A 27,731-nucleotide genomic window follows, 5' to 3' on the forward strand; every position below is an offset into this window, starting at 1 on the left:
GAGCTCAATAGGACTTACTCCTAGGTAAGTGAGGTTGGGATAGGATTGCAGCATCACTTTGAGGAGAACGCAGGAAGAGGTGAAAGGACAACAGAGAGCTAATGAAGAGAGAAAAGCCGGGGGGCACACCCTAAGACTCTGAAGCAGAGCTTGTGTGGCCCCTGTGGGCTCAGACAAGTGAAAATTACTATCTTGAGAGAAGGTGGAAGGATGTACCAGTAATCTAGTAAAGGGGGTGGGGAGAAAGACTTAGGACTCTGAAGTTACAGTGCATTCCTAACCATATTTATTCACAAGTTCCACCGAGTTTAATGGGGCTTACTCCTGAAGTGAAAGTGCATATAGAATTGCAACCTTTAACATCTAAACTTAATTCTTTCCTTTAAATACTAGGTGATTTATCAACAAATATTATAAAATTTATAATAAGTCTGTTAAATGGTCAATGTGTCATCATGGAACTCTTGTTGCTTACTACGGAGTAGCATGGCTACTCTTCAGGACTGTGCCACAAATAGATTCCAAAAAGTCTGCTTTAAACTTGCTCCAAGCCTGTGTGACATGTAATGAATAATAGCTGCAGCCACAACTGCAATAATAACAATGGCTAGTTAACACATTGATCAGAAATGATAGTTATCAATAAATAGAAACTTTGGGTAATAGTTATCCATTGTGTCTTAACATAATCCTAAGCAGAGTTACTGAAAAGTAACTTTCACTGTTCAGTGCAGCTTACTCTCGTGTAAATGTGCAAGGATTGTAGCCTTAATTTTATTTAATGCCTTATTTCCTTTATATCTCAACTTTCCTGCAAAGAGCTCAGTGTGGCCTACATGGTCCTGCAGCTCCCCAATATATCCTCAGAATAACCCTGTGAGGTACATTTAGGCTGAGAAGGTGACTAGCCCAAAAGTCACCCAGTGTGTTTCATGGCTGAATGACGTTTTGAACCCAGGTCTCCCAGGCCCTAGCCCAGTAGTCTTATGACTACACCACACTGGCTTCTGAAGAACCTACACACTACAGCACTTCTATAAATCACAATATGAATTACCCACTATACTTTTCTTCCTTGGTCTTTTAAAACCTATTGAAATCAATGGTAATATAAATTCGGTTGTGTGCTTTATATTTCCTCCTAAAGGTCAAGAGAGAAATATAGCTAGTACTCTTCCAATAATTTAATGGCATAGGACAGCAGTGACTGATGGGGGGGGGAGAATGGCAGTAGCACTCGGATGGCAAGGCAGCAGCAGCAGTCTGCAGGTGTGCCTCCATCTGCTGCAGGATGGCAGTGCCACCAACCCTGAACTTGCAGGTACCTTGCCCCATCCCCATTCAGTGAGTGGCATGGCTGCCATCACTGGGAGTGCACTTGTGTTTTATTAGAACCCCAAGAGCCACCAACTACAGCCAGCTGCAAAAGGCATATGTCTAGTATGAAATAACATGGTGTCTCTGAGAAGTTGCTGAGTACAGGGTTATCAGAACTGAGATGAGCTCAGTTTTTCCCTACTTTCCACAAGTTTCTTAATTTCAATTGTCAAATTTCCAAACAGCTGTGTGTTCTTTTGTTGCTATTGTTCAACAATTGGAAGCCAGAAGCTCTTCCCACTTGATTACAAATCTCTCAGGGATCTATCAATAGACTACAGTCTACCTTCTGGCCACCCCTGCACTAAATCATTTGTATGGACACCAGCCTACCTTACATGGTTGTTGTAGCATGGTTCAAAGGAGTGCTTGCAAGAATGAAACTACCATGGCAGAGGTAAGACTCTTCAAAACATTGCCAAAGAAGTCATTCTCAAAAAAAGCAACATCACCTTTCTACTGCATACCCAGAAGCTGAGAAGAAAACAATTGTGGATTTGCTCATCTCTGTGCAGCTCTCACCTTCTGCGTCAAGTGTCACGCATCAAAATTAGACACACCTGATGGTCAAACACATGATAATGGCTGCCTCCATTAGAAACTGCTGTCCGAAGGAGCTGCATCACATGCTTTTATGGTAACACAACCCTGCCTTGTAGAGTTGTAATACTCTAGATCAGGATGGTTAGATTTCAGGTTTTTGGTATTGATTGATTGATTGATTATTATTATTATTGTAATAATAATAAAAAACAAAAAAAACAAAAACCCAAGATCCACCAACCACAGCAAGCTGCAAAATATATACACTTAGGATTAAATAATTTGTAGCCCAGGGATTTGTTTTGAGTTCCAGAATTTAACTGAGCTCACAGTATTTCCACACATAAATCCACTTCTGATTATCAACCACCAGCTTTCTTCTTTTCAGCAGTATAATGGGGGAGGGTCATTTTCTTGTTTTCATTGTGAATCAGGAGTCTGAAATCCTCACTTATCTTCTGTGAGTCACCCTGAGATACACCAGTACATTTCAATCTACTTTCTGCCCACCCTGCATTTAAAGTGCTATCCAAAAGCTAAACATTATGACATAGATCATAAAAAGATACTGATGATCACTTTTTGATACTGAGCTAGAAACATTTCCACTGAAAAACCATAAAAAACACAGCCCAGAGCTTTCCTGTTTCCTAAATACTAGGGAAGGCTTTCCAGGGGACAGAGTATGTTACAGTGGGAGTAGCAGGCTGGGAAGCCCAATTGATAATCTTCCCCACATTTATATTTTGAATGAAGTTCTGTGATTAAAACACATCCTCAAGAAAGAATCAGGTGTACCGTGCTGGAAGAGTAATTTCAGTTCATACTTTTAAGCAGCTTGTTTTTGTTGTAGCCCCCTCCTCAAAGTATTTTCATATATAAACATTAAATATATTTAGGTCTGCACTTACACAAATTTATCTATGAGTAAGTCCTATTGAACTCTATAGGACTTACATCTCAGTAGACATGTATAGAATTGTTCCACGAATGCCTGCATCAAACAAAACCATACATTAAGAATAGGCAATGAAAAATGCAATATTTTAATAGCTATAATTATGATAGTTACAGAAGTTGGTATTTCTTTTTAAAAGTTGTTGTTTTGATTTTAAAAACTTAAGAATCTGTAGGAAAAATGAAACGAGTAAAACTACATTCCCTTTTCTACCAAAACTCTTTCTACTGAATGTAAGTCTTGACAGGAAATGTTCAGGAAATGTAACAGATTCAGCAGGCCTTGCCTTGTAGCCAGTAACAGGGAATTGCTTTAATGGCGCATTTAATAAGTGTCACTGAAGCTATTTTCTTCTCCTGGCAGCAAATGTGTATATCACGGAGAATGTTACATGTGAATAACTGTATGAGACTACTTGTGTAACTAGGTACGCAGACTGTACACTCATTGAATGTAACATGTGAACAGGGCGGCTGCCATTGTCTAATAGCAACAAGGAGCATCCCCCAGTTCCTGGGAGACTATACAAGGTGGATGCTCCACAATCTGTCTTGCACAACCATAGTGAAGCATTTACTGTACAGACCACAGATATACATGCATCTTTCACTCACTCACACACATTCCCTCCCTTCCTCCGAGACCAAACATACATTCCTCCCCACAACACAGAGATCATACATCCCTCCCTCCCAAACCACACATCCCTCTCTTTCTGTCACACGCACACACACAGCCAAGGCATACATCTTTCTCAGCAGAAATCTGTGATGCATAGTGAGTGGAAAATACACACTCCAAAAATCAAGAAAGCCCCTTCCTGGGGTGAAGCAAGTGCCTGCAAACAGTGATCCTGTTGTTCCTTCTTTTCTTGCACCCCAGAAACCCAAGAAGGCTTTCTGGATTGGGATGTGGGGAGAAAGAGGAGGAAAGAGTCAAAAGATTGCATTGTTCACTCTTCAAGAATTTAGTGTACTAAGAAGGGATTAAGGAAAAAGAAAAATTGGGCAACACAATATAGTATAAAAATTAATTGCAAGCTAAACAAATGTAAAAGCAAATTGAACTCAAATACTCAGGCTTGTAACTGTCTGCTGAAATACCAAATGAAAATGTCCCAATGTAATTATGATTGGAATGGGAAGGGCAAAACAACTCTTCCAGAGATTATATACTGCCTGAAAAAAACTAAAATGTTCTTAAGTGAAGAGAAAATGCCTGTGAGGGAAACAGTCAAAGTAAAGACCATAGAAACAGGAAACGAAAATAGACTAAGGTGTGTGCATGTGAGAGGCAGTTAGCGTGAAAGCCATCAAATGTCAATCCCAAAATCTCACAAAGCTGAAAGAAGTCAGTCAGCATGTTTACTTGTTGCTGATGAAGATGCAAAGGTCAAAGGTCTCTTTCCATGGGAGACAGTCTCCCTGCTCCTGTTGGCCACCAAAGGTGTGATGAGCTCCAAAGCGCCCCTCGTAGCCAGAGGGAGCCACACGAGGCTTCCTGTCTTTCGAAAGGGAGGTGGGGGGGCAAAAACACTCCCCTCTCAAAAAAAGTGGTACTGGTACTGAATACTGGCTCTGTCAGGAAAAAAGCACTATCTTAGTAAAACACAATTTGGAAGTTAGAGATAAGAAACTGATATTGGAAGATGATTTAAATAACAAGGTTTTTTTCTTAAGAATGTCTGGCCTCCCTTCCTCTGGTACAATTTGTTCTAGTCCCACCACAACACAGTCGAAGCTCTGCTCACGGCCGGAGTTCGATTCCAACGGAAGGAGGAAGTCGAATCTCCGGTAAAAGGGGTCGAGGTCCACTCAGCCTTCCATCCATCCGTAGTCGGTAAAATGAGTACCCGGCATACGCTGGGGGGTAAAGAAAGGCAGGGGAAGGAACTGGCAATCCCAACCCATATATACGGTCTGCCTAGTAAATGTTGCAAGACGTCACCCTAAGAGTCGGAAACGACTCGCACTATAAGCGCTGGGATACCTTTACCTTTACCACATACATAGTAACATCATTGTAACCTCCTATATTTCCTATACTAACTCATACCATGACCACAACGCTGTGAAAAGCACTGCCTTGTAGGAGCCCTGAACCTGGTACAAGAAATCCACCCCCCGAGTTAAATGGAGGGAAAATGTAATAAAGTAAATAAATAGCTCGCTCTATAACTCTGGCTGCCCTACCCATACTTGTCACAACAGATTATAAGATATGGCACAAAACACCATCCAGTCACCTACTCTGGATCCTACTCCAGGGACTAAGTCCAGCTGCACTCTGTCTCTGTATTTTCCTTTTGCTCCCCACAGACAGCTCTCCAACAGGTACAGTAGATGCCCAATGAACCACACCATTATGTGCAGATAATGGAGGAGCCCCATTCCATTTTCACTAGCAGTGGCCAGGATGTAGCTAACTGTTCCCTGTAGGATTATGAACCTACTTGCTTGGGGCAAGATCCTTATAATGGCAAGCTCCATGACAGTCAGGCAAGATGAAGGTATTCCCAACATGGAGCTAAAGCACATCTGTTTCCCTGTTCTTTGTTATGCAACTGCCAAAGGCATAGGAGCGCTATTGGAGCAACTGGTTAACAATCCAAATATCAGTCTTTGCTTTTTAGGATCTACATCCTGGATTCTGTAAAAAAAAAAACCCAACACCATTACCAGGCCACATGAACTTTTGCTGTGGTTGCTAATGGTTGACAGGCGACAGTGACCTTTTTCCTTCACCCCCATGGACAGTGGGGAAACTAAGGAGGGGACAACACATTCTAGCTATTGCCCTAGACATGAGGCAGAAAAAAGAGGTGCCAGGACTCTGGGGGGCAGCCTAGTAGCATTCAGGCAAAGGGAGTGGTGCACCGGTTCAGGGCCCATCCCTCCAGGAGGAAGCATCACCCACTCTGCCTCACCTGCATAGGGTGCCCATGCTCACCCATCAGAAAAATGGGAGCACTGTTCAAAGAAGGCACCACAGACACAGAAGCTTGTAGAAAAAAAACATATTTCAAGCAGGGGCTTACAAATGGGGAGGGGCATTAGGGTGGGGAAGGGAACAGGTGCTATCTACAAAGCAGGGGGCAGCAGGGTAGAACAGGCTGAGTCAGATGATAGGTCCTCAACATGCAGCTAAGCCACCTCCACCACTTGCTGGTATTGCAGTATCAAATCCAGCTTCTTATGCATGAGTGTAAACTCCTTGGGTGTCACAGAATGTCTGCCTTGGTGCAGGGTCCTCTGCAGCCACAGCAGATTACACTGCATCCTTGCCAAATGGCCCTTGATGCACCTAAGGTGCTATTCCAAGGTGTTCCCAGTCAGCAGAGCATTGCTCAAAGAAGAAACACCCCACTCAGACAGGAGCCAGAGTCCAAGGTGTCAACCTGTAGAAGGAAGGAAGACAGGATGCCATCAAGATCAGCCTGCATCATCCCTCCTGTCACTTACATGTAGCCATTACATAAAATGAGAGGGGGGGAATGTGGCCTGGAAATGGCTAATGGGGCTGGAAAGAAAATATATATAATGTGTGTACGTGTATACATATGTATACACAGAGATACTTCAGTAAGGAGAAGGCCATAGCTCTTTTCCCACCCCTTTCAGCACTCTCAGCCCCTTTTCCCTAAAGGAAGGAAGGGAAGGTGCAATTCCCATGTGCAGCAGAAGCAAGGTGCTGCCTATGGAGTCAGCTGTTGTCTGGCATGAGGGAAATCACCCAACTCTTCTCCAAGATCTCCCTCCCCATGCCACAGGAGCCAGGAAAGGGACTAGTGGTAAAACATGAAATGGGCCTTTTGAGCATGCCAGGCAGAACATGATAAGAACTGAAGGAGCTAAACCTGCTCCAAGCCAGCCAAGGAAGAGGCAAGCCAGCTCTGTGCAAGGTCTGTGGGACAGAGCATAAACATACCTGGGGACAAATACGGATGTCCCCGAGAGGGATGCAAAGGAAGTGTGGGGTTCTGGGCCCTAGAAGCTGGGTTGATTGGGGAGGAAGCCAGGTGTATGGGAAAATATCTCACAAGACATCTCAATGTAATGAGGAAGTTTAGGATGGCATGCACAATTCCCCTGTCCCATGCTCCTCTCTCACGCCCCTGCATCCCAGCCAGGTGGGCCTTTTTGCATGCTTTCTCGCCCTGCCTATGTAGAATAAGCTTTGTTTAGGTAACATGGATGAGGTAAGAGAGGCCCTTAATTAGCAAAAATAGACAGTGGATGCCAATCGCTCGTTACTGAAGATGTTTTCTCTCACTGCTAAAGCCTGGGAACTTGGCCTTCAAGGCAGGTGCAATGAATCAGGCTGCTACAAAGCCCAAGGACACTCACCAACAGGATTGATAAAGAAAGGCAGTAACATGAGACCCAAAGATTAAGAAACATCCTCACTAGGGTTGCCAGGCTCAGGGCCTGAGACTGATCCTATCTCTGTAGGAGAAGAGAAAGGCAGCCACGGGCAGGTGTCCTTTTGTGCAGGGGGAAGGGAGAATTCCACCTTGTGGTTTTTCCCATTACACAGGGTTGCAAGAACACTGGCACTTGGTTGCCTTTCTTTTCTCCTATGGATACAGGATCAGTTTCAGGCCCTGAGCCTGGCAACCCTAATCCTCACAGGTAGAGCTAGTTAAAGTCACAGGTGCAAACCTGCACCCAGGTCCAGGGGCTGTTTTGGGTATAAATAAGGCTTCCTAACTCCTTCTCAGAAGCCTCAGTCTGAGTCCGGTGAGGTGCTGTATACCTATTGGCCAGCTGGGAGCTCTCCGTTGTTGTTACACAGAGCTTCCGACAACAGAAAGGAGATCGTAAGATAGCTATGCTCAAGAGCTGCTTTTATCTGTTTATTGCCCTGCCTGCTGTGAAAACACCAACTGCTCTCAGTTAAAGCATTGTAAATTTTCTTTTTTCCATGGGTCTGATCACTGTCTTTGAAATCAATCATCAAACTTTCTTGCCTCTAGCAAAACGCCAGGGGACCAGCTGCATCTCTCTGGCACCGAATGTGGGACAGTGGTACCAGTTGACTGGTAGGGCCTGAATCGCTGCTCCTACCCACCCTCAACCTGCAGGACAACAAAGGGTCACATGATGACTCAAAAAGCCAGCATCCAACCCCTGCAACTTAAACAAATCTGGACCCTTACAAACCACACCCTGCCCCGAGAAATGGGCCCAGCATTCCATTAGCTCACTCATATCTTGCAGGCAGCTGCTGCTGTGGTCGTGATGAGCTTGCTAACAAGCAAACCCACTTGGAATTAAGTGTTATTTATATTCATGGAAACTTACTTCCAAATATTTATGTTCAAGGTGCAAGTTAATATTTCTCCTTGAAGGAAAGTAAAATCTCATTGTTGTACAAGGTGTTCTTGTTCACATAAGCCAAACAGGAAGGAAGAGTGCTGCCTTTGACTAATAGTTTTGTCTATTTCTATAACAGTATTTCCCAAACCTCATATTTGAGGCATGCTTTTTCTGAATTAAAACTGGAGGCTCTCTTCACTCTCCTACTCCAAAAAGGTTACACTTAGAACATGTAAGCTAAGAATTAATTATCTTTGGAGGAGCCTACCCCCTGTGTTTCTATATGTATTCCTGTGCTGATCTGGGCACACTTCCCAATTAGAAATATAAGACTTGCTGGGATATATTTCTTCCTACTTTGCTCACACAAGCCTTTAACTTATATTTCTAGCAGTTCTTCTAATACACTAGTGTGCCCTGGCACACAGTATTATTATCATCATCCCACCCTTCCTCCCAGGAGGAGGTATTCTGTTCTTGTCACTACACGTACCACAGAAATACAGTAGGGCCCCGCTTCCCGGTGCTCCGCTAATGCGGCAGCTTTCCTTCCCTCTTTTAAAGCCAATTTTGCGGCATTTTCGCACGATGTGCCCCATTAAAGTCAATGGGGTTCCGCTTTATGGCAGGAGTCTGGAACGGAACCCGCCGTATAAGCAGGGCCCTACTGTACAATGAAAAGATTCAGTTGTCAACTACTGTGATTTTCTGCTCTAAAAGATACACCTACATAAGTTGCTGTCCATTATTTACCAGACTAAAATTTGCATGTTTCATGAAGAAAAGATCTACATACTGTTTCCTTCCTGTTCTTGTCCTCCCATAGATGGTGACTCTGAGACCCAAAAGGTTGACTCTTCCATTAACCCAGAGCTTTGCCCAATGTGCTTTTCTTCTTCTGCCTTGTTACTGGCAATGATTTGCTCATCGTCAGATTTGAAGAGATTCTTAAATGCTCTTGTCTTCATTCTGGGATAGCGGCTACTGTTACTGATGAGAATAAATTTGTTAGGCCCATTACTACCAGATTCTTTCCCTTTGGCTGTGAGAGCACCAAGGATACTTTGAATGTCTGCATTAGCAGGAATAGCTACCACCTGCGCATTTGGCATGGTAGGGTGGTCTATTATTTTAATTCCTGCAGGGCCTTCCTGATGTTCAGGCTCCTCTCTGTTTACGCCATGCTCCTTGTTTCTTGCTTGTTCTTGCTTAGGAGACCCATCATCCTGTCCACTTGGTTCACCTCTTGCTAGGGAGCTGGACGCATCACTATGTGGGAGAGACAGTTTCCGTCTCTTGAGAATCAGGGGCCTGTGAGCGCTGCTCTTCATCCTTGACCTGTGCAATCAATCTCCATTGAGGACAGAATGAAGGATCCTGAAAAACACAAAGAACAACATTTCAGTACGGCTATGAGAACGTCACACATTGCAAGGGAGCCTCTTCAAAGTAAGTTGCCAAGGTTCCTGTATCATATTTTTTTAATGAATGAATTATAGTCTATAGTAACCGCAGGTATCTAAAATAGTGCTTATTACAGGTAAGGTTATAAATCACTACAAGGAGCTATGGGACAGTTGCATACCAAAGGAAGTGTAGCTAGGCCACACACTTAAGAAAAGTGAGACCTGCAATCACCAGCAAGATAAAAAGGCAGCTATTAGTGTGTCTGAGAGAGGTCCCAGGGAGGGTATGATTAGAGGAAAAGCAGTACAGATATGCTGATTTGCTAGTAAGATAGAAGGGACAGCATAAATATGTTGGAAGTAAAGAGAGAAAGGAGGGAGGCAGAGTGGAAAGAGCAAGAGGAATTAGCAAGCACTTTTCCACAGAAGCCATAAAAAGTGTGACAGATGAATGAAAGGGTGAGAGAAACTAACTACCTTACCAGGAAAGGTGGTTTTGGCAGGGGCATAGCACACAGAACTTGTGTGTGATATTGTCCACTGGAGATAAGAACATAAGAACATAAGAAGAGCCTGCTGGATCAGGCCAGTGGCCCATCTAGTCCAGCATCCTGTTCTCACAGTGGTCAACCAGGTGCCTGGGGGAAGCCCGCAAGCAGGACCCGAGTGCAAGAACACTCTCCCCTCCTGAGGCTTCCGGCAACTGGTTTTCAGAAGCATGCTGCCTCTGACTAGGGTGGCACAGCACAGCCATCATGGCTAGTAGCCATTGATAGCCCTGTCCTCCATGAATTTGTCTAATCTTCTTTTAAAGCCATCCAAGCTGGTGGCCATTACTGCATCTTGTGGGAGCAAATTCCATAGTTTAACTATGCGCTGAGTAAAGAAGTACTTCCTTTTGTCTGTCCTGAATCTTCCAACATTCAGCTTCTTTGAATGTCCACGAGTTCTAGTATTATGAGAGAGGGAGAAGAACCTTTCTCTATCCACCCTCTCAATGCCATGCATAATTTTATACACTTCTATCATGTCTCCTCTGACCCGCCTTTTCTCTCAACTAAAAAGCCCCAAATGCTGCAACCTTTCCTCGTAAGGGAGTCGCTCCATCCCCTTGATCATTCTGGTTGCCCTCTTCTGAACCTTTTCCAACTCTAGAATATCCTTTTTGAGATGAGGCGACCAGAACTGCACACAGTATTCCAAATGCGGCCGCACCATAGATTTATACAATGGCATTATGATATCGGCTGTTTTATTTTCAATACCTTTCCTAATTATCGCTAGCATGGAATTTGCCTTTTTCACAGCTGCTGCACACTGGGTCGACATTTTCATCGTGCTGTCCACTACAACCCCGAGGTCTCTCTCCTGGTCGGTCACTGCCAGTTCAGACCCCATGAGCGTATATGTGAAATTAAGATTTTTTGCTCCAATATGCATAATTTTACACTTGTTTATATTGAATTGCATTTGCCATTTTTCCGCCCATTCACTCAGTTTGGAGAGGTCTTTTTGGAGCTCTTCGCAATCCCTTTTTGTTTTAACAACCCTGAACAATTTAGTGTCGTCAGCAAACTTGGCCACTTCACTGCTCACTCCTAATTCTAGGTCATTAATGAACAAGTTGAAAAGTACAGGTCCCAATACCGATCCCTGAGGGACTCCACTTTCTACAGCCCTCCATTGGGAGAACTGTCCGTTTATTCCTACTCTCTGTTTTCTGCTTCTTAACCAATTCCTTATCCACAAGAGGACCTCTCCTCTTATTCCATGACTGCTAAGCTTCCTCAGAAGCCTTTGGTGAGGTACCTCATCAAACGCTTTTTGAAAGTCTAAGTACACTATGTCCACTGGATCACCTCTATCTATATGCTTGTTGACACTCTCAAAGAATTCTAATATGTTACTGAGACAGGACTTTCCCTTGCAGAAGCCATGCTGGCTCTGCTTCAGCAAGGCTTGTTCTTCTATGTGCTTAGTTAATCTAGCTTTAATAATACTTTCTACCAGTTTTCCAGGGACAGATGTTAAGCTAACTGGCCTGTAATTTCCGGGATCCCCTCTGGATCCCTTTTTGAAGATTGGCGTTACATTTGCCACTTTCCAGTCCTCAGGCACGGAGGAGGACCCAAGGGACAAGTTACATATTTTAGTTAGCAGATCAGCAATTTTACCTTTGAGTTCTTTGAGAACTCTCGGGTGGATGCCATCCGGGCCCGGTGATTTGTCAGTTTTTATATTGTCCATTAAGCTTAGAACTTCCTCTCTCGTTACCACTATTTGTCTCAGTTCCTCAGAATCCCTTCCTGCAAATGTTAGTTCAGGTTCAGGGATCTGCCCTATATCTTCCACTGTGAAGACAGATGCAAAGAATTCATTTAGCTTCTCTGCAATCTCCTTATCGTTCTTTAGTACACCTTTGACTCCCTTATCATCCAAGGGTCCAATTGTCTCCCTAGATGGTCTCCTGCTTTGAATGTATTTATAGAATTTTTTGTTGTTGGTTTTTATGTTCTTAGCAATGTGCTCCTCAAATTCTTTTTTAGCATCCCTTATTGTCTTCTTGCATTTCTTTTGCCAGAGTTTGTGTTCTTTTTTATTTTCTTCATTCGGACAAGACTTCCATTTTCTGAAGGAAGACTTTTTGCCTCTAAGAGCTTCCTTGACTTTGCTCGTTAACCATGCTGGCATCTTCTTGGCCCTGGCGGTACCTTTTCTGATCTGCGGTATGCACTCCAGTTGAGCTTCTAATATAGTGTTTTTAAACAACTTCCAAGCATTTTCGAGTGATGTGACCCTCTGGACTTTGTTTTTCAGCTTTCTTTTTACCAATCCCCTCATTTTTGTGAAGTTTCCTCTTTTGAAGTCAAATGTGACCGTGTTGGATTTTCTTGGCAATTGGCCAGTTACATGTATGTTTAATTTAATAGCACTGTGGTCACTGCTCCCAATCGGTTCAACAACACTTACATCTCGCACCAGGTCCCGGTCCCCACTGAGGATTAAGTCCAGGGTTGCCGTCCCTCTGGTCGGTTCCATGACCAACTGATCTAGGGAATAGTCATTTAGAATATCTAGAAACTTTGCTTCTTTGTCATGACTGGAACACATATGCAGCCAGTCTATGTCCGGGTAGTTGAAGTCACCCATTACTACCACATTTCCTAGTTTGGATGCTTCCTCAATTTCATATCTCATCTTAAGGTCTCCCTGAGCATTTTGATCAGGGGGACGATAGATCGTTCCCAGTATTACGTCCCTCCTGGGGCATGGTATCACCACCCACAACGATTCTGTGGAGGAGTCTGCCTCTTTTGGGGTTTTGAGCTTGCTGGATTCAATGCCTTCTTTCACGTATAGAGCGACTCCGCCACCAATACGTCCTTCCCTGTCCTTCCGATATAGTTTATATCCAGGGATAACCGTATCCCACTGGTTTTCTCCATTCCACCAGGTCTCCGTTATGCTCACTATATCAATATTGTAAAACTTTGCTATAGAGGGGGATCCCATGATGAGAAGAGCTCTAGTCTCGGTCTGAGTGCTGAGCTCACCAGGAGTCTCTGAGGATAAGAGACTTCCTGGCATTCTGAGGATCCTTGGGACCTGGGAAGGAAGGTTTAGAGAAGTTCACAATCACTACTAGTCATGATACCTATACGCAGTCTCCATGTTCAGAAGCAGTATGTCTCTGAATCAGAGCTTGGAAAAGTTACTTTTTTTTGAACTACAACTCCCATCAGCCCAATCCAGTGGCCATGCTGCCTGGGGCTGATGGGAGTTGTAGTTCAAAAAAGTAACTTTTCCAAGCTCTGCTCTGAATAATCATCTGATGAGGAGCAACACAGAGTGAAGCTTTCAGACTGTTTGTGGCTTCCTGAAAGCATATGGTAGGCCATTGTGGGATTCAGGATTCTAGACTAGACAGACCTTTGTCTAATACAGCAGAGTTATTACAGTATTAAATTGTTATGCACTGACCTGGTTGCCTTTGGCAAATTAGCTGGGCAGAGCAAGTGAGCTTTTCTAAACTGGAAGAAACTTCAGGGATTCCCCTACCCTCCCCCTTTGAGGACATTAAAGGTAAAGGTGTCCCCGCACTTGTAGTGCGAGTCGTTTCCGACTCTTAGGGTGACGTCTTGCAACATTTACTAGGCAGACCGTATATATGGGATTGCCAGTTCCTTCCCCGGCCTTTCTTTACCCCCCAGCATATGCCGGGTACTCATTTTACCGACCACGGATGGATGGAAGGCTGAGTGGACCTCGACCCCTTTTACCGGAGATTCGACTTCCTCCTTCCGTTGGAATCGAACTCCGGCCATGAGCAGAGCTTCGGCTGTGTTACCGCCACTTACCACTCTGCGCCACGGAGAATCTTTTGAGGACATTAATGTGCTAGAAATACACATATGAACAGACTAGCAGTTACTGACTTTTTATTTGGGCTTAAACTTTTGCAATTTATATCCAAAGCTAAGCAAAAATTAAGGGAATACGAAGTTAGCACTCGGAATAAGACTTTGATTTCCTTATCCTTGGAGGGAATGTGCCACTCAGACACTCTGATGGAGTTCTTATTAGGACTTTGTGATTACCTTAAACTTTATGCTGCTGTCTATGAAAGTTTGAATAGGATGAGGGCAAAGAAACAAACTGAATTCAAAAAAGATGGAGGTACAATTGGTGGATGATTCAATGAACTGTTCTGACATTATGTTCTGGATTGAGTTGTAGTTACAGCTTGAGGGGTGCAATTATATCCAACCCCTCTTCATGCTCAGATGACATCTGTGGCATGAAATGCTTTCTACCAACTAACACTGGTACATCAGCTGCAATTTCACCTGGACAACCTAGCCACTGTTATCAGTGCTCTGGTAATAACTTAAATAAATAATAAATAATCTTGAATTGACTATTTCAATGCATTTTACATGGGGCTACTTTTTGAGACACCTTGGAAACTTCAACTGGTCCGAAATACTGCTGCTGGACTGTTGATATGGACTCAAAGGGAATATATCTTAAATTTCACCAGCTAATAGTTATTTCTAAGCACAATTCAAATTGCTGCTGCTTATCTTTAAAACTCTATGCAGCTTGAACTCAAGAATCTGGAGGACTCCCACATGTACGTGCCCACATGCTAAAGTCATCTACCAAGACCCTTCTGTGGACATTAGGCAGGTGGTGACCAGAGCAATGGCCTTTTTTGGTTGTGTGCCCCACCTATGGAATGCTGTTCCCAGGGAGACTCATCTACTGCCTACTCTTATTGTTAGGCCTTGGCCTAGAATGAGTTCCAACTGGGGTTCACTTCGGGTGCAGGTACATAAGGACCAGAAGGGCAATACTGTATACATGGTTACAGAACAACTGGAGGTCAGGCATTGTATCAGGCAGATAAGGATCAAAGGCCACAAGCAAGTGCAGTTAGAGCCAGGCAAAAGTCTGAATTCTAAGGCATCAATAAAGGGTTGAAGGAGCCATAAGCGGATACAAGGTTAAAGAAAGTAAGAGGTCACGCTTTCAGGCAGTAGTTATCAAAAGGGAGTATGCAAAATCTTCACACTTGACATGTTGTTGACATTGATAGAATGCACCCCAAACTCCCCTGCAAGCATGGATACCAAGGGAAGAGCAGCAGCAGTGAGCAAACTCTGCCAAACCAGTTCTGAACACCATACTGCCTCTGAAGAATAGGCAGGGAAAGTCCCACCTTGAAATAATATGTAGAGAGAAAGAGGAAACCTCTTCATTCATTCAGTGAATGACAACTGAGGCATCTGAGAAAGCACGTGACCTTCAAAAATCTGTCTCTTGACATCAGTAATCTTTGCTCTCATGGCTTGTTTCAGTGAAGATAAAAATAACTGATCAGATTTCCATAGGGAAACAGGAATATATATATTTGCCTTGTTCCCAACTACAGGAATAAGGCCCAAATGTTCAAGAATAACAATACTGGAAAGTATTTCTCTAGGGAGGCCGACCAACAGGTGTCAATGATAAGAATAATTAGTAATGTCATTTTCTCACCAGACAGAGCACAAAAACCTATGATGAACCTGCCTTATCAAGATCCTATGTGACACACATGCCCAGCCACTGACTCTCTGTAGCAGTTACAGAGGCTAACCAGTAGAAATTCCCAACATTCCATGGAGGTTATTGTTTCTCTCCCTCCTGCATCAGCATGCAGGGTCTACAGAAGCTTTCCCTAACATCACATGGAACAATCTTCAAAATGTGGCTAACTCTTCTCTTTAGAAATCATAGCTATTATAATTCTCTCAAATTGTGGAAATTTAATGGGGAGGAATTGGTAAGTTTTAAACCCCTATTACAATTAACACTGAGTATGCATTGGCCTCTTGATGATGAAACAAGAGTGCTGAGTAGTGTTGACCATATAGGTCGCTACTTGCCAAACTATTTGTTAATACATAAACAGTTTTTGAAAATTTTCATTTCAAGATCTAATTACAAATATTGTGGAATTTCAGCATTTGTAAATGTTTTAAACATAAATATTTATAATGAAATTATAATTATTTTTAAGGAGTAAGTGTGATCTAGTGGAACTTCTCCAATTCAAGCCCCATTAAAATGGTGGGAACAGCACATGAACACTACTGTTATGCCGTTTCCCTTCTTCCCATTGCACAAAATGTCCCTTTGGTTTTATCTTTTGTGGCTGTACAATCCCCCGCCCCCTAGCACCCAGCAAACACCATGAACATTTGGCCATACTTTTGTGCCCTAAAAGAGGATTTATCTGGGGGTCACAGTTTTGAATTTGTTCACAAAAATGTTATGAAAGAGGGGGCGTGGCTTCCTAGCAAGCAGAATGGCTGCATGCAGAGATTTTTTTGGATAATGTGATAACTGAAAAGGAGGTGGAAGAAGCAATGAAAAAACTAAAAAGAGGTAAAGCCCCAGGTCCTGATGGTTTCACCGGGGACTTTTATAAAGCATACAAGGATAGTCTATTACCTTAGTTGACTAAACTCTACAATGGGATACTCTTGGGTGAAACTATACCTGAATCTTGGAAACTCTCAAAAATAGTATTAATTCCTAAGCCTGAGAAGGACCCTGCACAAGTTGAATCATACAGGGCAATTGCACTCATTAATGTTGATGCAAAACTGTTATAGAGCATTAAGGTAGCCAGACTAAACACCTTTATTGGCAAATACATTGCCTCGGACCAAATGGGCTTTATCCCAAACTGCAGCATCTCTGATTCTATACGAAGAGTCTTGAATGGCATTCATGAGGTCTGCCATTCTGGATCTTCGGTGGCATTAATGTCTTTAGATGCATTTGATATAATTGAATGGGGCTTTTTGAAAGATTGTTGGAGAAAACAAACGTTGGGAAAAATTTCAGACATTTATTTATTTATTATTTGATTTATATACCGCCCTTTCCCTAAGCAGGAGCCCAGGGCGGTAAACAAAAGTACCAAAAACACTCTAAAACATAATAAAAACAGACTCTAAAATACATTAAAACAAAACATCTTTAAAAACATTTTTTTAAAAAAGCTTTCAAAACAATTTTTTAAAAAAAGGTTTAAAAACATATTAAAAGCAATTCCAACACAGACATATACTGGGACAAGGTGTCAATTTCAAAGGCTTGTTGAAAGAGGAAGGTCTTCAATAGGTGCCAAAAAGATAACAGAGGCCATACGGCGCCTGTCTAATACTTAAGCGGAAACAATTCCACAGGGTAGGTGCCACCACACTAAAGGTCCGTTTCCTATGTTGTGCAGAACGGACCTCCTGATAAGATGGTATATGTTGATCACCTGCACAGCGCAGTGATCGACTGGGTATATAAGGGATAAGACGGTCTTTCAGGTATCCTGGTCCCAAGCTGTATAGGGCTTTGTACACCAAAGCTAGAATCTTGAACTTGGCCTGATAGCAAATGGGCAGCCAGTGCAATTTTTTCAGCAGCAGGGTGACATGCTGGCGATACCCTGCTACAGTTAGCAGTCTCGCTGCCACATTTTGCAGCAATCTACTGCTGATCAGTTTCTTTGGGTGACAGAGAGAGGGGGAGAGGCATTGATTCCATTCAGCTCCATAGGACGTTGTGAAAAAGTAAATTAATGCATGAATTGTTCAGAAGGAATTAATATTCCATTTGAAAAGATTTGAAAGGAACCTTTGCCCTACTCAGAAATCAAACCTGCAACCTTGGCATTATTAACACTGTGCTTTAACCATGACCTAACTGGCAACATGTTGGCGATACCCTGCCCCAGTGAGCAGTCTGCAGCTTCTGGGCCAACCTCAAGGGCAGCTCCACATAGAGCGCATTACAATAATCCAGCCTGGAGCTTACCAGTGCATGGACAGCAGTGGTCAGGCTATCCCAATCCAGAAATGGCTGCAGCTGTCTTACCAGCCGCAGCTGGTAAAAGGCACTTCTAACCACTGAGGTCACCTGGGCCTTTAGCGACAAAAATGAATCCAGGAACACCCCCAGACTATGGACCTGCTGTTTCAGAGGGAGTACAACCCCATCCAAAGCAGGCAACTGACCAGTTATCTGAACTCGGCAACCACCAATGCACAGCGCTTCCGTCTTGCTAGGATTCAGACTCAATTTATTGGCCCTCATCCAGCCCACCACTGAGTCCAGGGCTTGCACGGCCTCTCCTGATTCAGATGTTACAGAGAAATAGAGCTGCGTATCATCAGTGTACTGCTGACACTTCGCCCCAAATCTCCTGATGACCTCTCCCAAGATGTTAAACAGGATGGGGGACAAGATGGTACTTTGCGGCACCCCACAGCACAACTACGAGGGAGCTGAAAGCCAATCACCCAATGCTATTCTCTGAAAACGACCTTGGAGATAGGATTAAAACCACTGTAAAACAGTTCCTCCAACACCCATCTCACCAAGTCAGCCCAGAAGGATACCATGGTCAATGGTATCAGAAGCTGCTGAGAGATCAAGTAAGAGTAACAGGGTCGCACTCCCCCTGTCCTTCTCCCGATAAAGGTCATCCATCAGGGCAACCAAGGCTGATTCAGTCCCATAACCAGGCCTGAACCAGACTGGAATGGGTCAAGATAATCTGTTTCATCCAAGAGTACTTGCAATTGCTGTGCCACAACCCTCTCAATCATCTTCCCTAAGAAGGGGGTATTTGCAACTGGTCGGTATTTGTCGCAAACCAATGCGTCTAGGGTGGGCTTTTTCAGGAGTGGTTGGATCACCGCCTCTTTCAGGGCAGCTGGAACCACTCCCTCCTGCAATGATGTGTTGACCACCTCCTGGATCTACTCGGTCAAACCCCCTCAGCAAGCTTTAGTAAACCAAGGGTCGAGAGGACACGTTGCTGGCCACATCATTGCAAGCACCTTGTCTACATCATCAGGCCGCATCAACTGAAACCATTCCCAAGAAGTTGCAGCAGATGTTGCAGATGTGGATGGGGCATCAAGACTGCTAAGGAGGTGAACAACTTTATTTATTTATTATTATTTATTAATTAATTATATTTCTATACCGCCCAATAGCCCTAGCTCTCTGGGCGGTGCACAACATAAAAACATCCAATATACAAGTAAAAACATATATCAACAACTTAAAAACAATATACCAAAAGTAGTAGAACATAATTAAACATATAAACAACTACAACACAAGCCTAAAAATATTAAAACGTATTAAATCAGTTAAAAGTATTAAGATGTTAAGTAATTAAAATTACTAAAATATTAAGAGCGTAAGTGTAAATGTAGGTGTTACAATAGATGTTTAAAATGTTGTTAAAATGTTGTTAAAAAGCCTGGGAGAACAAAAAGGGTTTTACTTGGCGGTGGAAGGACAGCAATGTTGGCGCCAGGCGTACATCAGGGAGAGAGTTCCATAGTTCAGGGGCCACCACAGAGAAAGCCTGTTTTCTTGTTGTCACCTTCTGGGCTTCTCTCTGGGTGGGCCCCCGAAGGAGGCCCTTCGATGTTGAACGCAGAGTACGGGTAGGTTCATATCGGGAGAGGCGTTCCACCAGGTATTGTGGTCCCAACCCGTGTAAGGCTTTATAAGTCAAAACCAGCACTTTGAATTGAGCCCGGAAGCATATAGGCAGCCAGTGCAAGCGAGCCAGAATCGGAGTTATATGTTCACATCTCCGAGTCCCTGTTAGCAATCTGGCTGCTGCGTTTTGCACGAGCTGCAGCTTCCGAATTGTCTTCAAAGGCAGCCCCACGTAGAGTGCATTGCAGTAGTCCAATTTTGAGGTTACCAGTGCATGGACAACTGAAGCAAGGTTTTCCCTATCCAGATAGGGACGTAGTTGGGCCCCAACCAAAGTTGATAGAAAGCATTCCGTGCCACCGAGGCTACTTGTGCCCTCAAAATGCCTTGCAAACAATTCACAGTTCACCTCCGAAGGGTCTAAAACTCCATTTCCTGGAGTTGATGTCAACATGATGTCAAAATACTGAAAAGCTCCACTGGACGGCTACTTGAGGATGTGATGGAGGTAGAGAAGTAGGCCTTCTTCGCCGCCCTCACTGCCACACAGTAGGCACGGTTATGATGTTTTACTCGTGCCCAATCAGCCTCACAGTACGTCTTTTGCCACTTGCGCTCTAGCTGTTGTCCAGCCTGTTTCATTGCCCTTAGCTCACTGGTGTACCAAGGTGCAAACTGAGATCCACAATGCTGGAGAGGGCACTCGGGGGCAACTGTGTCAAGAGCCCGAAGCGCCTTGCTGTTCCACAGCATGACAAGGGCTTCAACTCTCTATCTACTGGGAACTGCACCAGGGCATTCAGGAATCCAGTGGATTCCATTAGTCTCCAGGGGCAGATCGTCTTAATCTGTCCACCACCCCTGCAGCGAAGGATCAGAGTTATAAGTCTAAACTTCACCAGGAAGTGGTCTGATCATGACATTGGGGTGACATCCACCCCCCCATCTCCAGACCATCCCTTCCTCCATCTGGAACAAAAACCAAGTGGAGGGTGTGCCCTGCCCTATGTGTCAGGCTGGTGACAACTTGAGACAGACCCATGGTCGTCATGGAGGACATGAAGTCCCAAGCTAGAACACTGGAGGCAGCCTCAGCATGGACACTGAAATCACCCAGGACTATCGTTCTGGGCTCCTCCAATACCACAGCTGAGATGGCCTCCACCAGCTCAGTCAGAGAAGCTGCCGGGCAGCAGGATGGATGGTACACCAGCAGCAACCCTAGTTTACTGTCTCCTTGGCCCGACACCAGATACAGGCCCTCACAGCCAGCTCCAAGACAGAGTGGTTTCCTGGTGACAGAGGTGGAAGTTCTGTAGACCAGAGCAACTCCTCCCCCCCATCCTTGCTGTCTGTGCCGGTGTGGCACTAAGTATCCAGGTGGGCAAAGCTGGGTCAGATCAACTCCTCCCAGCTCACCCACCCAGGTCTTGGTAATGCACACCAATTTGGCACCTTCATCCACGATCAAACCATGGATGGGTGTGGTCTTATTGTGTACTGATCTGGTGTTAAACAACAACACACACAGGCCAGTAGGCACAGTAGATGAGCAACGAGGAACCCATCCATAATTAGCTGGATTTACTCAGAGTCAGTGGCAAAGTAAATGGTAAATGGAACAGAATCAACAGAGATACATCTTGCCAGAGGCACTAACCAAGGGTGTCTCCTATCCCCTTTGCTTTTTGCCTTGGTGGTGGAGGTGCTGGCAAATGCCTCCGACACTGGAGGCCTTCAAAAGGCAGCTGGACAGCCATCTGTCAGGAATGCTTTGATTTGGATTCCTGCATTGAGGACGATGGCCTTATAGGCCCCTTCCAACTCTACTATTCTATGATTCTATTCCTGAGGCAGGCTTAGCATTACTAATGTTGGAAAGTGATCAAAACCCTAAAGTAAGCCATAAGAAACTACTTTTGTTCCTGGTAGCAGCAGCCAGGCTGATTGTAGCAAGGCATTGGAAGTCTCAAAATTGCAGTACTATAGCAGAATGGTGGAAGGCCATTTGGGAAATAGCACTGTCTGAACGGTTGACCCAACACCATAACGTTCTTACAAGGGAACCAAAACCCAAACACTTCGATACAGTATGGTTCCCCTTTTTTAGCTATATGAATGGTTCCCAGAGATTAGATGATCCCCCTTCTACTCAGATAACCATGTGGAAAGGCTATGTACAAGTATAACTTCAGAACAGAATGTGTCATAATACGGTGAACTAGTGTACCTTGTAAGTGGAGTTAACCAAACATTGCACTTTTGTATGACTGACAGTTTAATAATCATTAATTGTTTAACGTATTTGTGGAGAACAATAAAAACATATTTAAAAAATGATGTGAAAAAGTCTCCAGCATATTTTTCTTAAGATAAAGTAGTGATCTGAAAAACACCATGGAAACTGTAACGTGCACACCTATCTAGTCCAGAAGCAGACCAGGGTTTATCAGGATTATAAGCATAAGTGACACAAAAACGACAGCACAAAATCCTTCTTGCTCTTTTTTAAAATCATCTCATCTCCCACGTCTGTTTTAGTGTTATAATGCTAAATCAACTGTGGGAGATGTTGCTGTTTGGTTACATTCTTTCTCTGATATAAGAACATCTTCACACACTTTACACAGCAAATATAACTGTTGCAGATATACCAGCAAACATATAACGTGTGGGTGGCACACTCTTGCCTCAATGCTGGTAGAGAGACATTATAGCTGAGGATGAGGTACAGAGCATCTCATTATTGACCCCTTCTGAGAGGAAGCTGTGCTGCAGCTGCATCTCACCACTACTACAGAAAGGCACCCCTTGTTTCTTTAGGTAACGGGTGGTTTTGCATTAGACGTTTGCTGGGAGGACTGAGAAGCACCAAGAACCCTTTACATACAATATACAATCCATACAATATAGCATACCATCGGAGGGACACCATAATCTGACCAGATTGTAAGGTTCTATGCCCTCATTTTAGGTAATGGAAAATGTTGAAGCATGCTGGTGAATTATATTAGTGTCAGACTTATAATTCACTCTTCAAATATTTGAAAGGTTGCCACACAGAGGAGGGCCAGGATCTCTTCTCAATTGTCCCAGAGTGCAGGGCATGGAATAATTGGCTCAAGTTGGAGGAACCCAGGAACATAAGGAAATTTCCAAACTATTAGAGCAATAGAATGGAACCAATTACCTAGGGGGGTGGCGGGCTCCCCAACACTGGAGGCATTCAAGAGGCACAGTGGGTTGGACTTGATGGCCTCCAACTCTACCATTTTATGGTTCCATGATTAGCTGAACTTAAGTCCTCCCAATTTCAATGGGAATGAAGTTCAACTAATTTAGGCTGCAAACCAATAGACATCTACTCAGCTCCATTGGGTTCAATGGGACTAACTCCCAGGTAAGTGTGTATTGGATTGCAGCTCTAGCTTGGATCCAACCTGTGTGTTAATTATGTTTTTGGATAGTCTATTCTTATTCCTGTCAGAAGAGAAACCTACGTATTATGGCTTTATATTATTTTTGCTGCTTAATAGAGGGACTGTTTTTTCCTTGTTAACAGAGGGGCTTGTGCAATATTGCTCACCACTACTTTAGAGGGATTTGTGTCACACATGGCAACAATCATTTTGAGGCTAACAGAGACTTTTCTAGTATTGGCAATGATGATATTCTCAGCAGCAGATATTTAGTGAGAGACATGTTGAAGTTGACTATTGGTTTTGCTGCAACATGACAACCTTAGATGAGTTGGAGAAGCGATAATCAATAGGTTGATGAGGTTGGTATATATATTGAGTTTTGAAGACAGAAAAAAAATCTTGTTTTAAAATTAAAATCCATGTTGGAATGAGAAATCTTTAAAGGCTAAAGAACAGAAAATGTTAAGGACTGATGTGAATAATTTACAAATCTCCTTTAAACTAAATGATGTATGTGTCACCATTGCAGAAACTAATACTGTAGATGTTGAGGATCATCTAGAATCTAGATGATTCTAGACTCACCTAGGTCCTAGAGCAAATGGATAGTAGATAGAATAGGTTGAAAATTAGAGATGAATATTACTTTAAGGCCAAGAAGCAAGTTTTAATTTGCGCCAGCAGGGCACGGCTCCAGAATGCACTTTCAATAACAAAGCTTAACCCTGGGGCATAAAATAATTAGGTGTTTCTGAGAATGCAGAGACTTCCCTCACTAGTGAGTGACAACAAGTACTTTAACTGGGTATTAGGGATAAAGAAAATTAAACAGTAACCTAAAGATCTGTTTTGTTGTGGCTAAACAAGGGAAGACCCCAGGATATTAGTAGCCTTTGGCTACTAATTTTCTTAACTTTGGCCTTTTCATCTATAATATGGGAATATATGTCTACATAATGGGGTTGTTGTATGGTTTTCTGATAAAGCAGTAGCTTTTGACTCTGCTCATTAACCATGCTGGCATCCTCTTGGCCTTGGAGGTACTTTTCCTCATCTGTGGTATACATTCCAGCTGAGCTTCTAATATTGTGTTTTTAAGCAACTCCAAAGAATTTTAGAGAGATTTTTTGCCTTTCAGTTTTCTTTTTAGCAATCCCCTCTTTTTTGGGAAATTTCCTCTTTTTAAGTCAAATAGGAACGTGTTGGATTTTCTGAATTTAGTAGCACTATGGTCATTGTCCCAAATCAGTTCAATAACACTTGCATTTTGTTCCAGGTCCTGGGAAACAAGATCAAGTCCAAGTCCAGGGTCCATGGCAGGTAAGGCTATCAACAGCTACTAACCCTCATGGCTTCTGTTCTACTTCCACCATCAGAGGCAGCATAACCCTGAATATCAATTGCTGGAAACTGCAGGAAGGAAAAATGCTGTTGTGCTCAGGTCTTCCCTGTGGGCTTTTCATAGGCATCTGTTCAGTCACTGTGAGAATCCGATGTTGGACTAGATGCAACACTGACCTGATTTAGCTGGCTCTTACGTTCTTAGGGTTGTGCACTATGGGTGTGTGTGTGAGAACAGTTGCATTTGCAGTTCTGCCTCATGAACAGAAAAGGAGAATTCGCACTATTCTTTTGTGAACTACACTGAGGATCTAGGCTTCCTAGAAAACTAGCCTATGCACACTTGTATGCCCTTTGTATTCCATGATTCTTGTTTTCTACTAGCAGCATAGTTGCAATATATGCAGCTCTGTATCCTGTCCATGTTAACTGATCCCGAATAAGTGTGCACAGGACTACATATTTTAATTAAAAGTAGCATTAAAATCGTCAAATGTACGTTACCTTTGCCTAGTCCAAACCCTCTCTTGCACGAATGTAACCCCTGCGGTAGACCCTTGCAAGTTGCTGCTCAACTCTGTGCCCCTGGGCGCCCCTTTTCCATCTCTCGCACGGCTTCTTGCAGCTGCAGCGTTCCGACAGAATACAGCGGTCGGTGGTGCGGGAGGGGGGAGGGTTTGGCAGCAAGCCACAACTGCTCTTCAGTTAGGGAGCAAGGGGCTGCCCAGATCTGCGAAGCGGCCACGATCTCCCCTTTGATCGGTTTCTTCTTTTTTTCGTCCCGGTTGTTTTGAATTTGGCGCCTGACAGGCTCGTTCTGCATCACGTGAAGCACCGGGACCAATCGGAATCGGTCAGTGGAGCAAACTGTCCAATGCCTAGAACGGGCCCAGAAAAACAACGGCCTCCGGCAGCGGATGAAAGGGCGGGGGCTCAAGTATAAAAGGGAAGGGGGGGGAGGTGACGCTGGCCAAGTGAAGGAGCGTCAAGCAACTGTTGAGTGTGGTGAGAATGGTTGCTATCAATCAGGGTAGACAAACATTATTGCTTTCTATGTTGCTTGAATTTGCTTCGCTTTGCACGGTCTAATGTTAGATATGCAACGCTTCTTGTCGTGTCTGATCATTCAGATTGTACACTAATTCCTGTACTCTTTCTACACTATAGCTCCTTAGAGGAGTAATGCCTCTTTCTTTTTGAGAATGCAGCATTCTTTTTGAGAATGTGGTGTCTATACATGATTGCATCACTTGTCCATAAACTTGCCTGGTGTTCTAACTCTGTTTTCTACCTTCTGTGTTTCAAAAAGTCATCTTCCCTGCATGTGACTTGAAACTAAGTCCACAAATTCCTAGCCTACATGTTTTGTTACTAGTTTGCCTGCCTATATGTCCACTGGTGTAAAATAAACTGCAAAGTCAGCACTTGTCAATCATATCTGGTTGATCGGGGAGTGTTCTTACAGCCTTATCCATACAACTATCACTTTAGGTTGCTGTGGTGTAAAAAATAGTTTAAAACTGTTTCATATCTCACAAAGGAATGTTAGTTTTGCCCAAAATTCTCTGCCAGTCCTGGATACAGCTATTTCATTTGAATAATGTTCATAAAATATTTCAAATGGCTGGCCTGTACTTTATCATTTGTATCTGAAGTAGATTCCAATCCACTAAGCTTAAGCCACAATAAATTTGTGAGACACTGTTTTTGTTCAACCAGCTTAACACAATTGTCACTCTGGAAATTCCCCTCAGAATACAAGGCAGTGTTTGCCTTTTGGTTCTCAAAGCATTACTGTGCTTATTTTGCTCATAATCCTGGGGTTTTGGTCAGTGGTGGTGACCACTACATCTGGTAGGGCTAAGGTTGCCAAGTCTCTGGATTTTGCCTGGAGAGTTTGGATTTTTGGGGTTCTCTCTTGGGTCTCCAGGTGAGTCACCCCAATCTCCAGACTCCTTTCATTAAAAAAAAAAAAAGTTCCTAGGTGGTCTGGTTCAAGAGATATACACCAAAATGTCAGCCACCTCCCCTGCAACTCGTGTTAAATAAGCTTGTAGCTGGCTGCTCTAACCCTGCCCTTTTAGGTTTGTAGCCAATAACTGAAGTCCATGTTGTGATTGACAAGGGATTTGTTGACCTCCAGGCAATAGCTAGAACCCATTGCAAGGTTTTTTTCCTGCTTGTTTAAAAACTCATAAACAGAGTAAGCTTTCAGCAATAGCAAGTCTCTTTCTTGTGTGCAGGAGAACTAAATACTGTTACAATGCGTTATGCTTTTCTAATTATGAGTCAAACAAGTTTAAATTTTCTTGGACTGTTGAAGAGGGCAGTTCATTTGTCTAATTCATAGCCTGTTTTGAAAACCTTGCTTTTCTGGGAGTAAAGCTGCAATGCTAATCCCACGTACTGGTAGTAAATCCCATTGAATTCAATAGGACTTACTTTTGAGTAGACATGGTTATGATTCTGCTGTAAATTAATGGGAATCTTGAGTGAACAGCAAAGGATTACGTTTGTGGTGTAAATCTCTCCCCCCCCCAATCCTATTTTTAAAGCAATTAGGCAGGGCTTACTTGGGTGTCCCTGCTTTTATTATGTAGGAAACTACTACTGTTTGTTTTTTAATGTTCTGCAATGACCAACTGGTTTGACAATAAACTATTATTTATTTTATTTATTTATTTAATTAAATTTTTATACCACCCATAGCCTGGGCTCTCAGGGCGGTGTACAACAGAGAAAGCATTTCATATACAATTTAAAATCTAGTCATCATAATCAACAATATAGATATACATCAGTAAAAAAAAGTTAAAAACATAATTAAACCCATAAGAAATGCAAGTTAATAGATAATTACAAAAAAGTGTGGCATACAAACTGAGTTTTTTTTAAAAAAAAATACCAATACTAAAAATAGTAAAATGCCTGGGAAAAGAGGAAGGTTTTCACCTGGTGCCGAAAAGATAGTAATGTGGGTGCCAGGCGTACATCGTCAGGAAGGGTGTTCCATAGTTCGGGGGCCACTACCGAGAAGGCCCTCTTTCTTGTAGTCGCCTTCCGGGCGTCTTTCTGAGTAGGCACCCGGAGGAGGGCCTTCTATGTTGAGCGCAGTGTATGGGTAGGTTCATGTTGGGAGAGACGTTTCATCAGGTATTGCAGGCCCGTGCCGTGTAAGGCTTTATAGGTTAAAACCAGCACCTTGAATTGGGCCCGGAAACATATAGGCAACCAGTGCAGGCTGGCCAGAATCGGTGTTACATGTTCTGACCGCTTGGTCCCAGTTATTAATCTGGCCGCTGCATTCTGCACGAGCTGCAGTTTCCGAACCGTCTTCAAGGGCAGCCCCACGTAG

General features: G+C 43.4%; 2 protein-coding genes across 6 annotated transcripts in view; one reads left to right on the plus strand and one right to left on the minus strand.

Moving 5' to 3' along the window:
- The window catches only part of FOXM1 (forkhead box M1), a 79,307-nt gene that overhangs the window by 44,064 nt on the left and 7,512 nt on the right, over positions 1-27,731 (minus strand). For 4 of the 5 annotated variants that reach the window (XM_061582566.1, XM_061582565.1, XM_061582563.1 and 1 more), the window contains exons 1-2: positions 24,881-25,152; positions 8,993-9,573 (exon numbers count right to left, since the gene is read on the minus strand). In XM_061582566.1, coding sequence (XP_061438550.1) covers positions 8,993-9,527 — 535 coding nt within the window. In that variant the 5' untranslated portion in view covers positions 9,528-9,573; positions 24,881-25,152. Of the gene's footprint in view, positions 1-8,992; positions 9,574-24,880; positions 25,153-27,731 lie in introns of those variants that run through there. The other variant, XM_061582562.1, reaches the window with a different exon arrangement.
- The window catches only part of TULP3 (TUB like protein 3), a 99,720-nt gene continuing 97,341 nt past the window's right edge, over positions 25,353-27,731 (plus strand). Inside the window, exon 1 of the mRNA XM_061582568.1 lies at positions 25,353-25,381. The gene's annotated coding sequence lies outside the window, so the exon portion shown is untranslated. The remainder of the gene's footprint in view (positions 25,382-27,731) is intronic.

This window comes from Rhineura floridana, chromosome 8 (assembly GCF_030035675.1).
Source record: "Rhineura floridana isolate rRhiFlo1 chromosome 8, rRhiFlo1.hap2, whole genome shotgun sequence".
Lineage (NCBI taxonomy): Eukaryota > Metazoa > Chordata > Lepidosauria > Squamata > Rhineuridae > Rhineura > Rhineura floridana.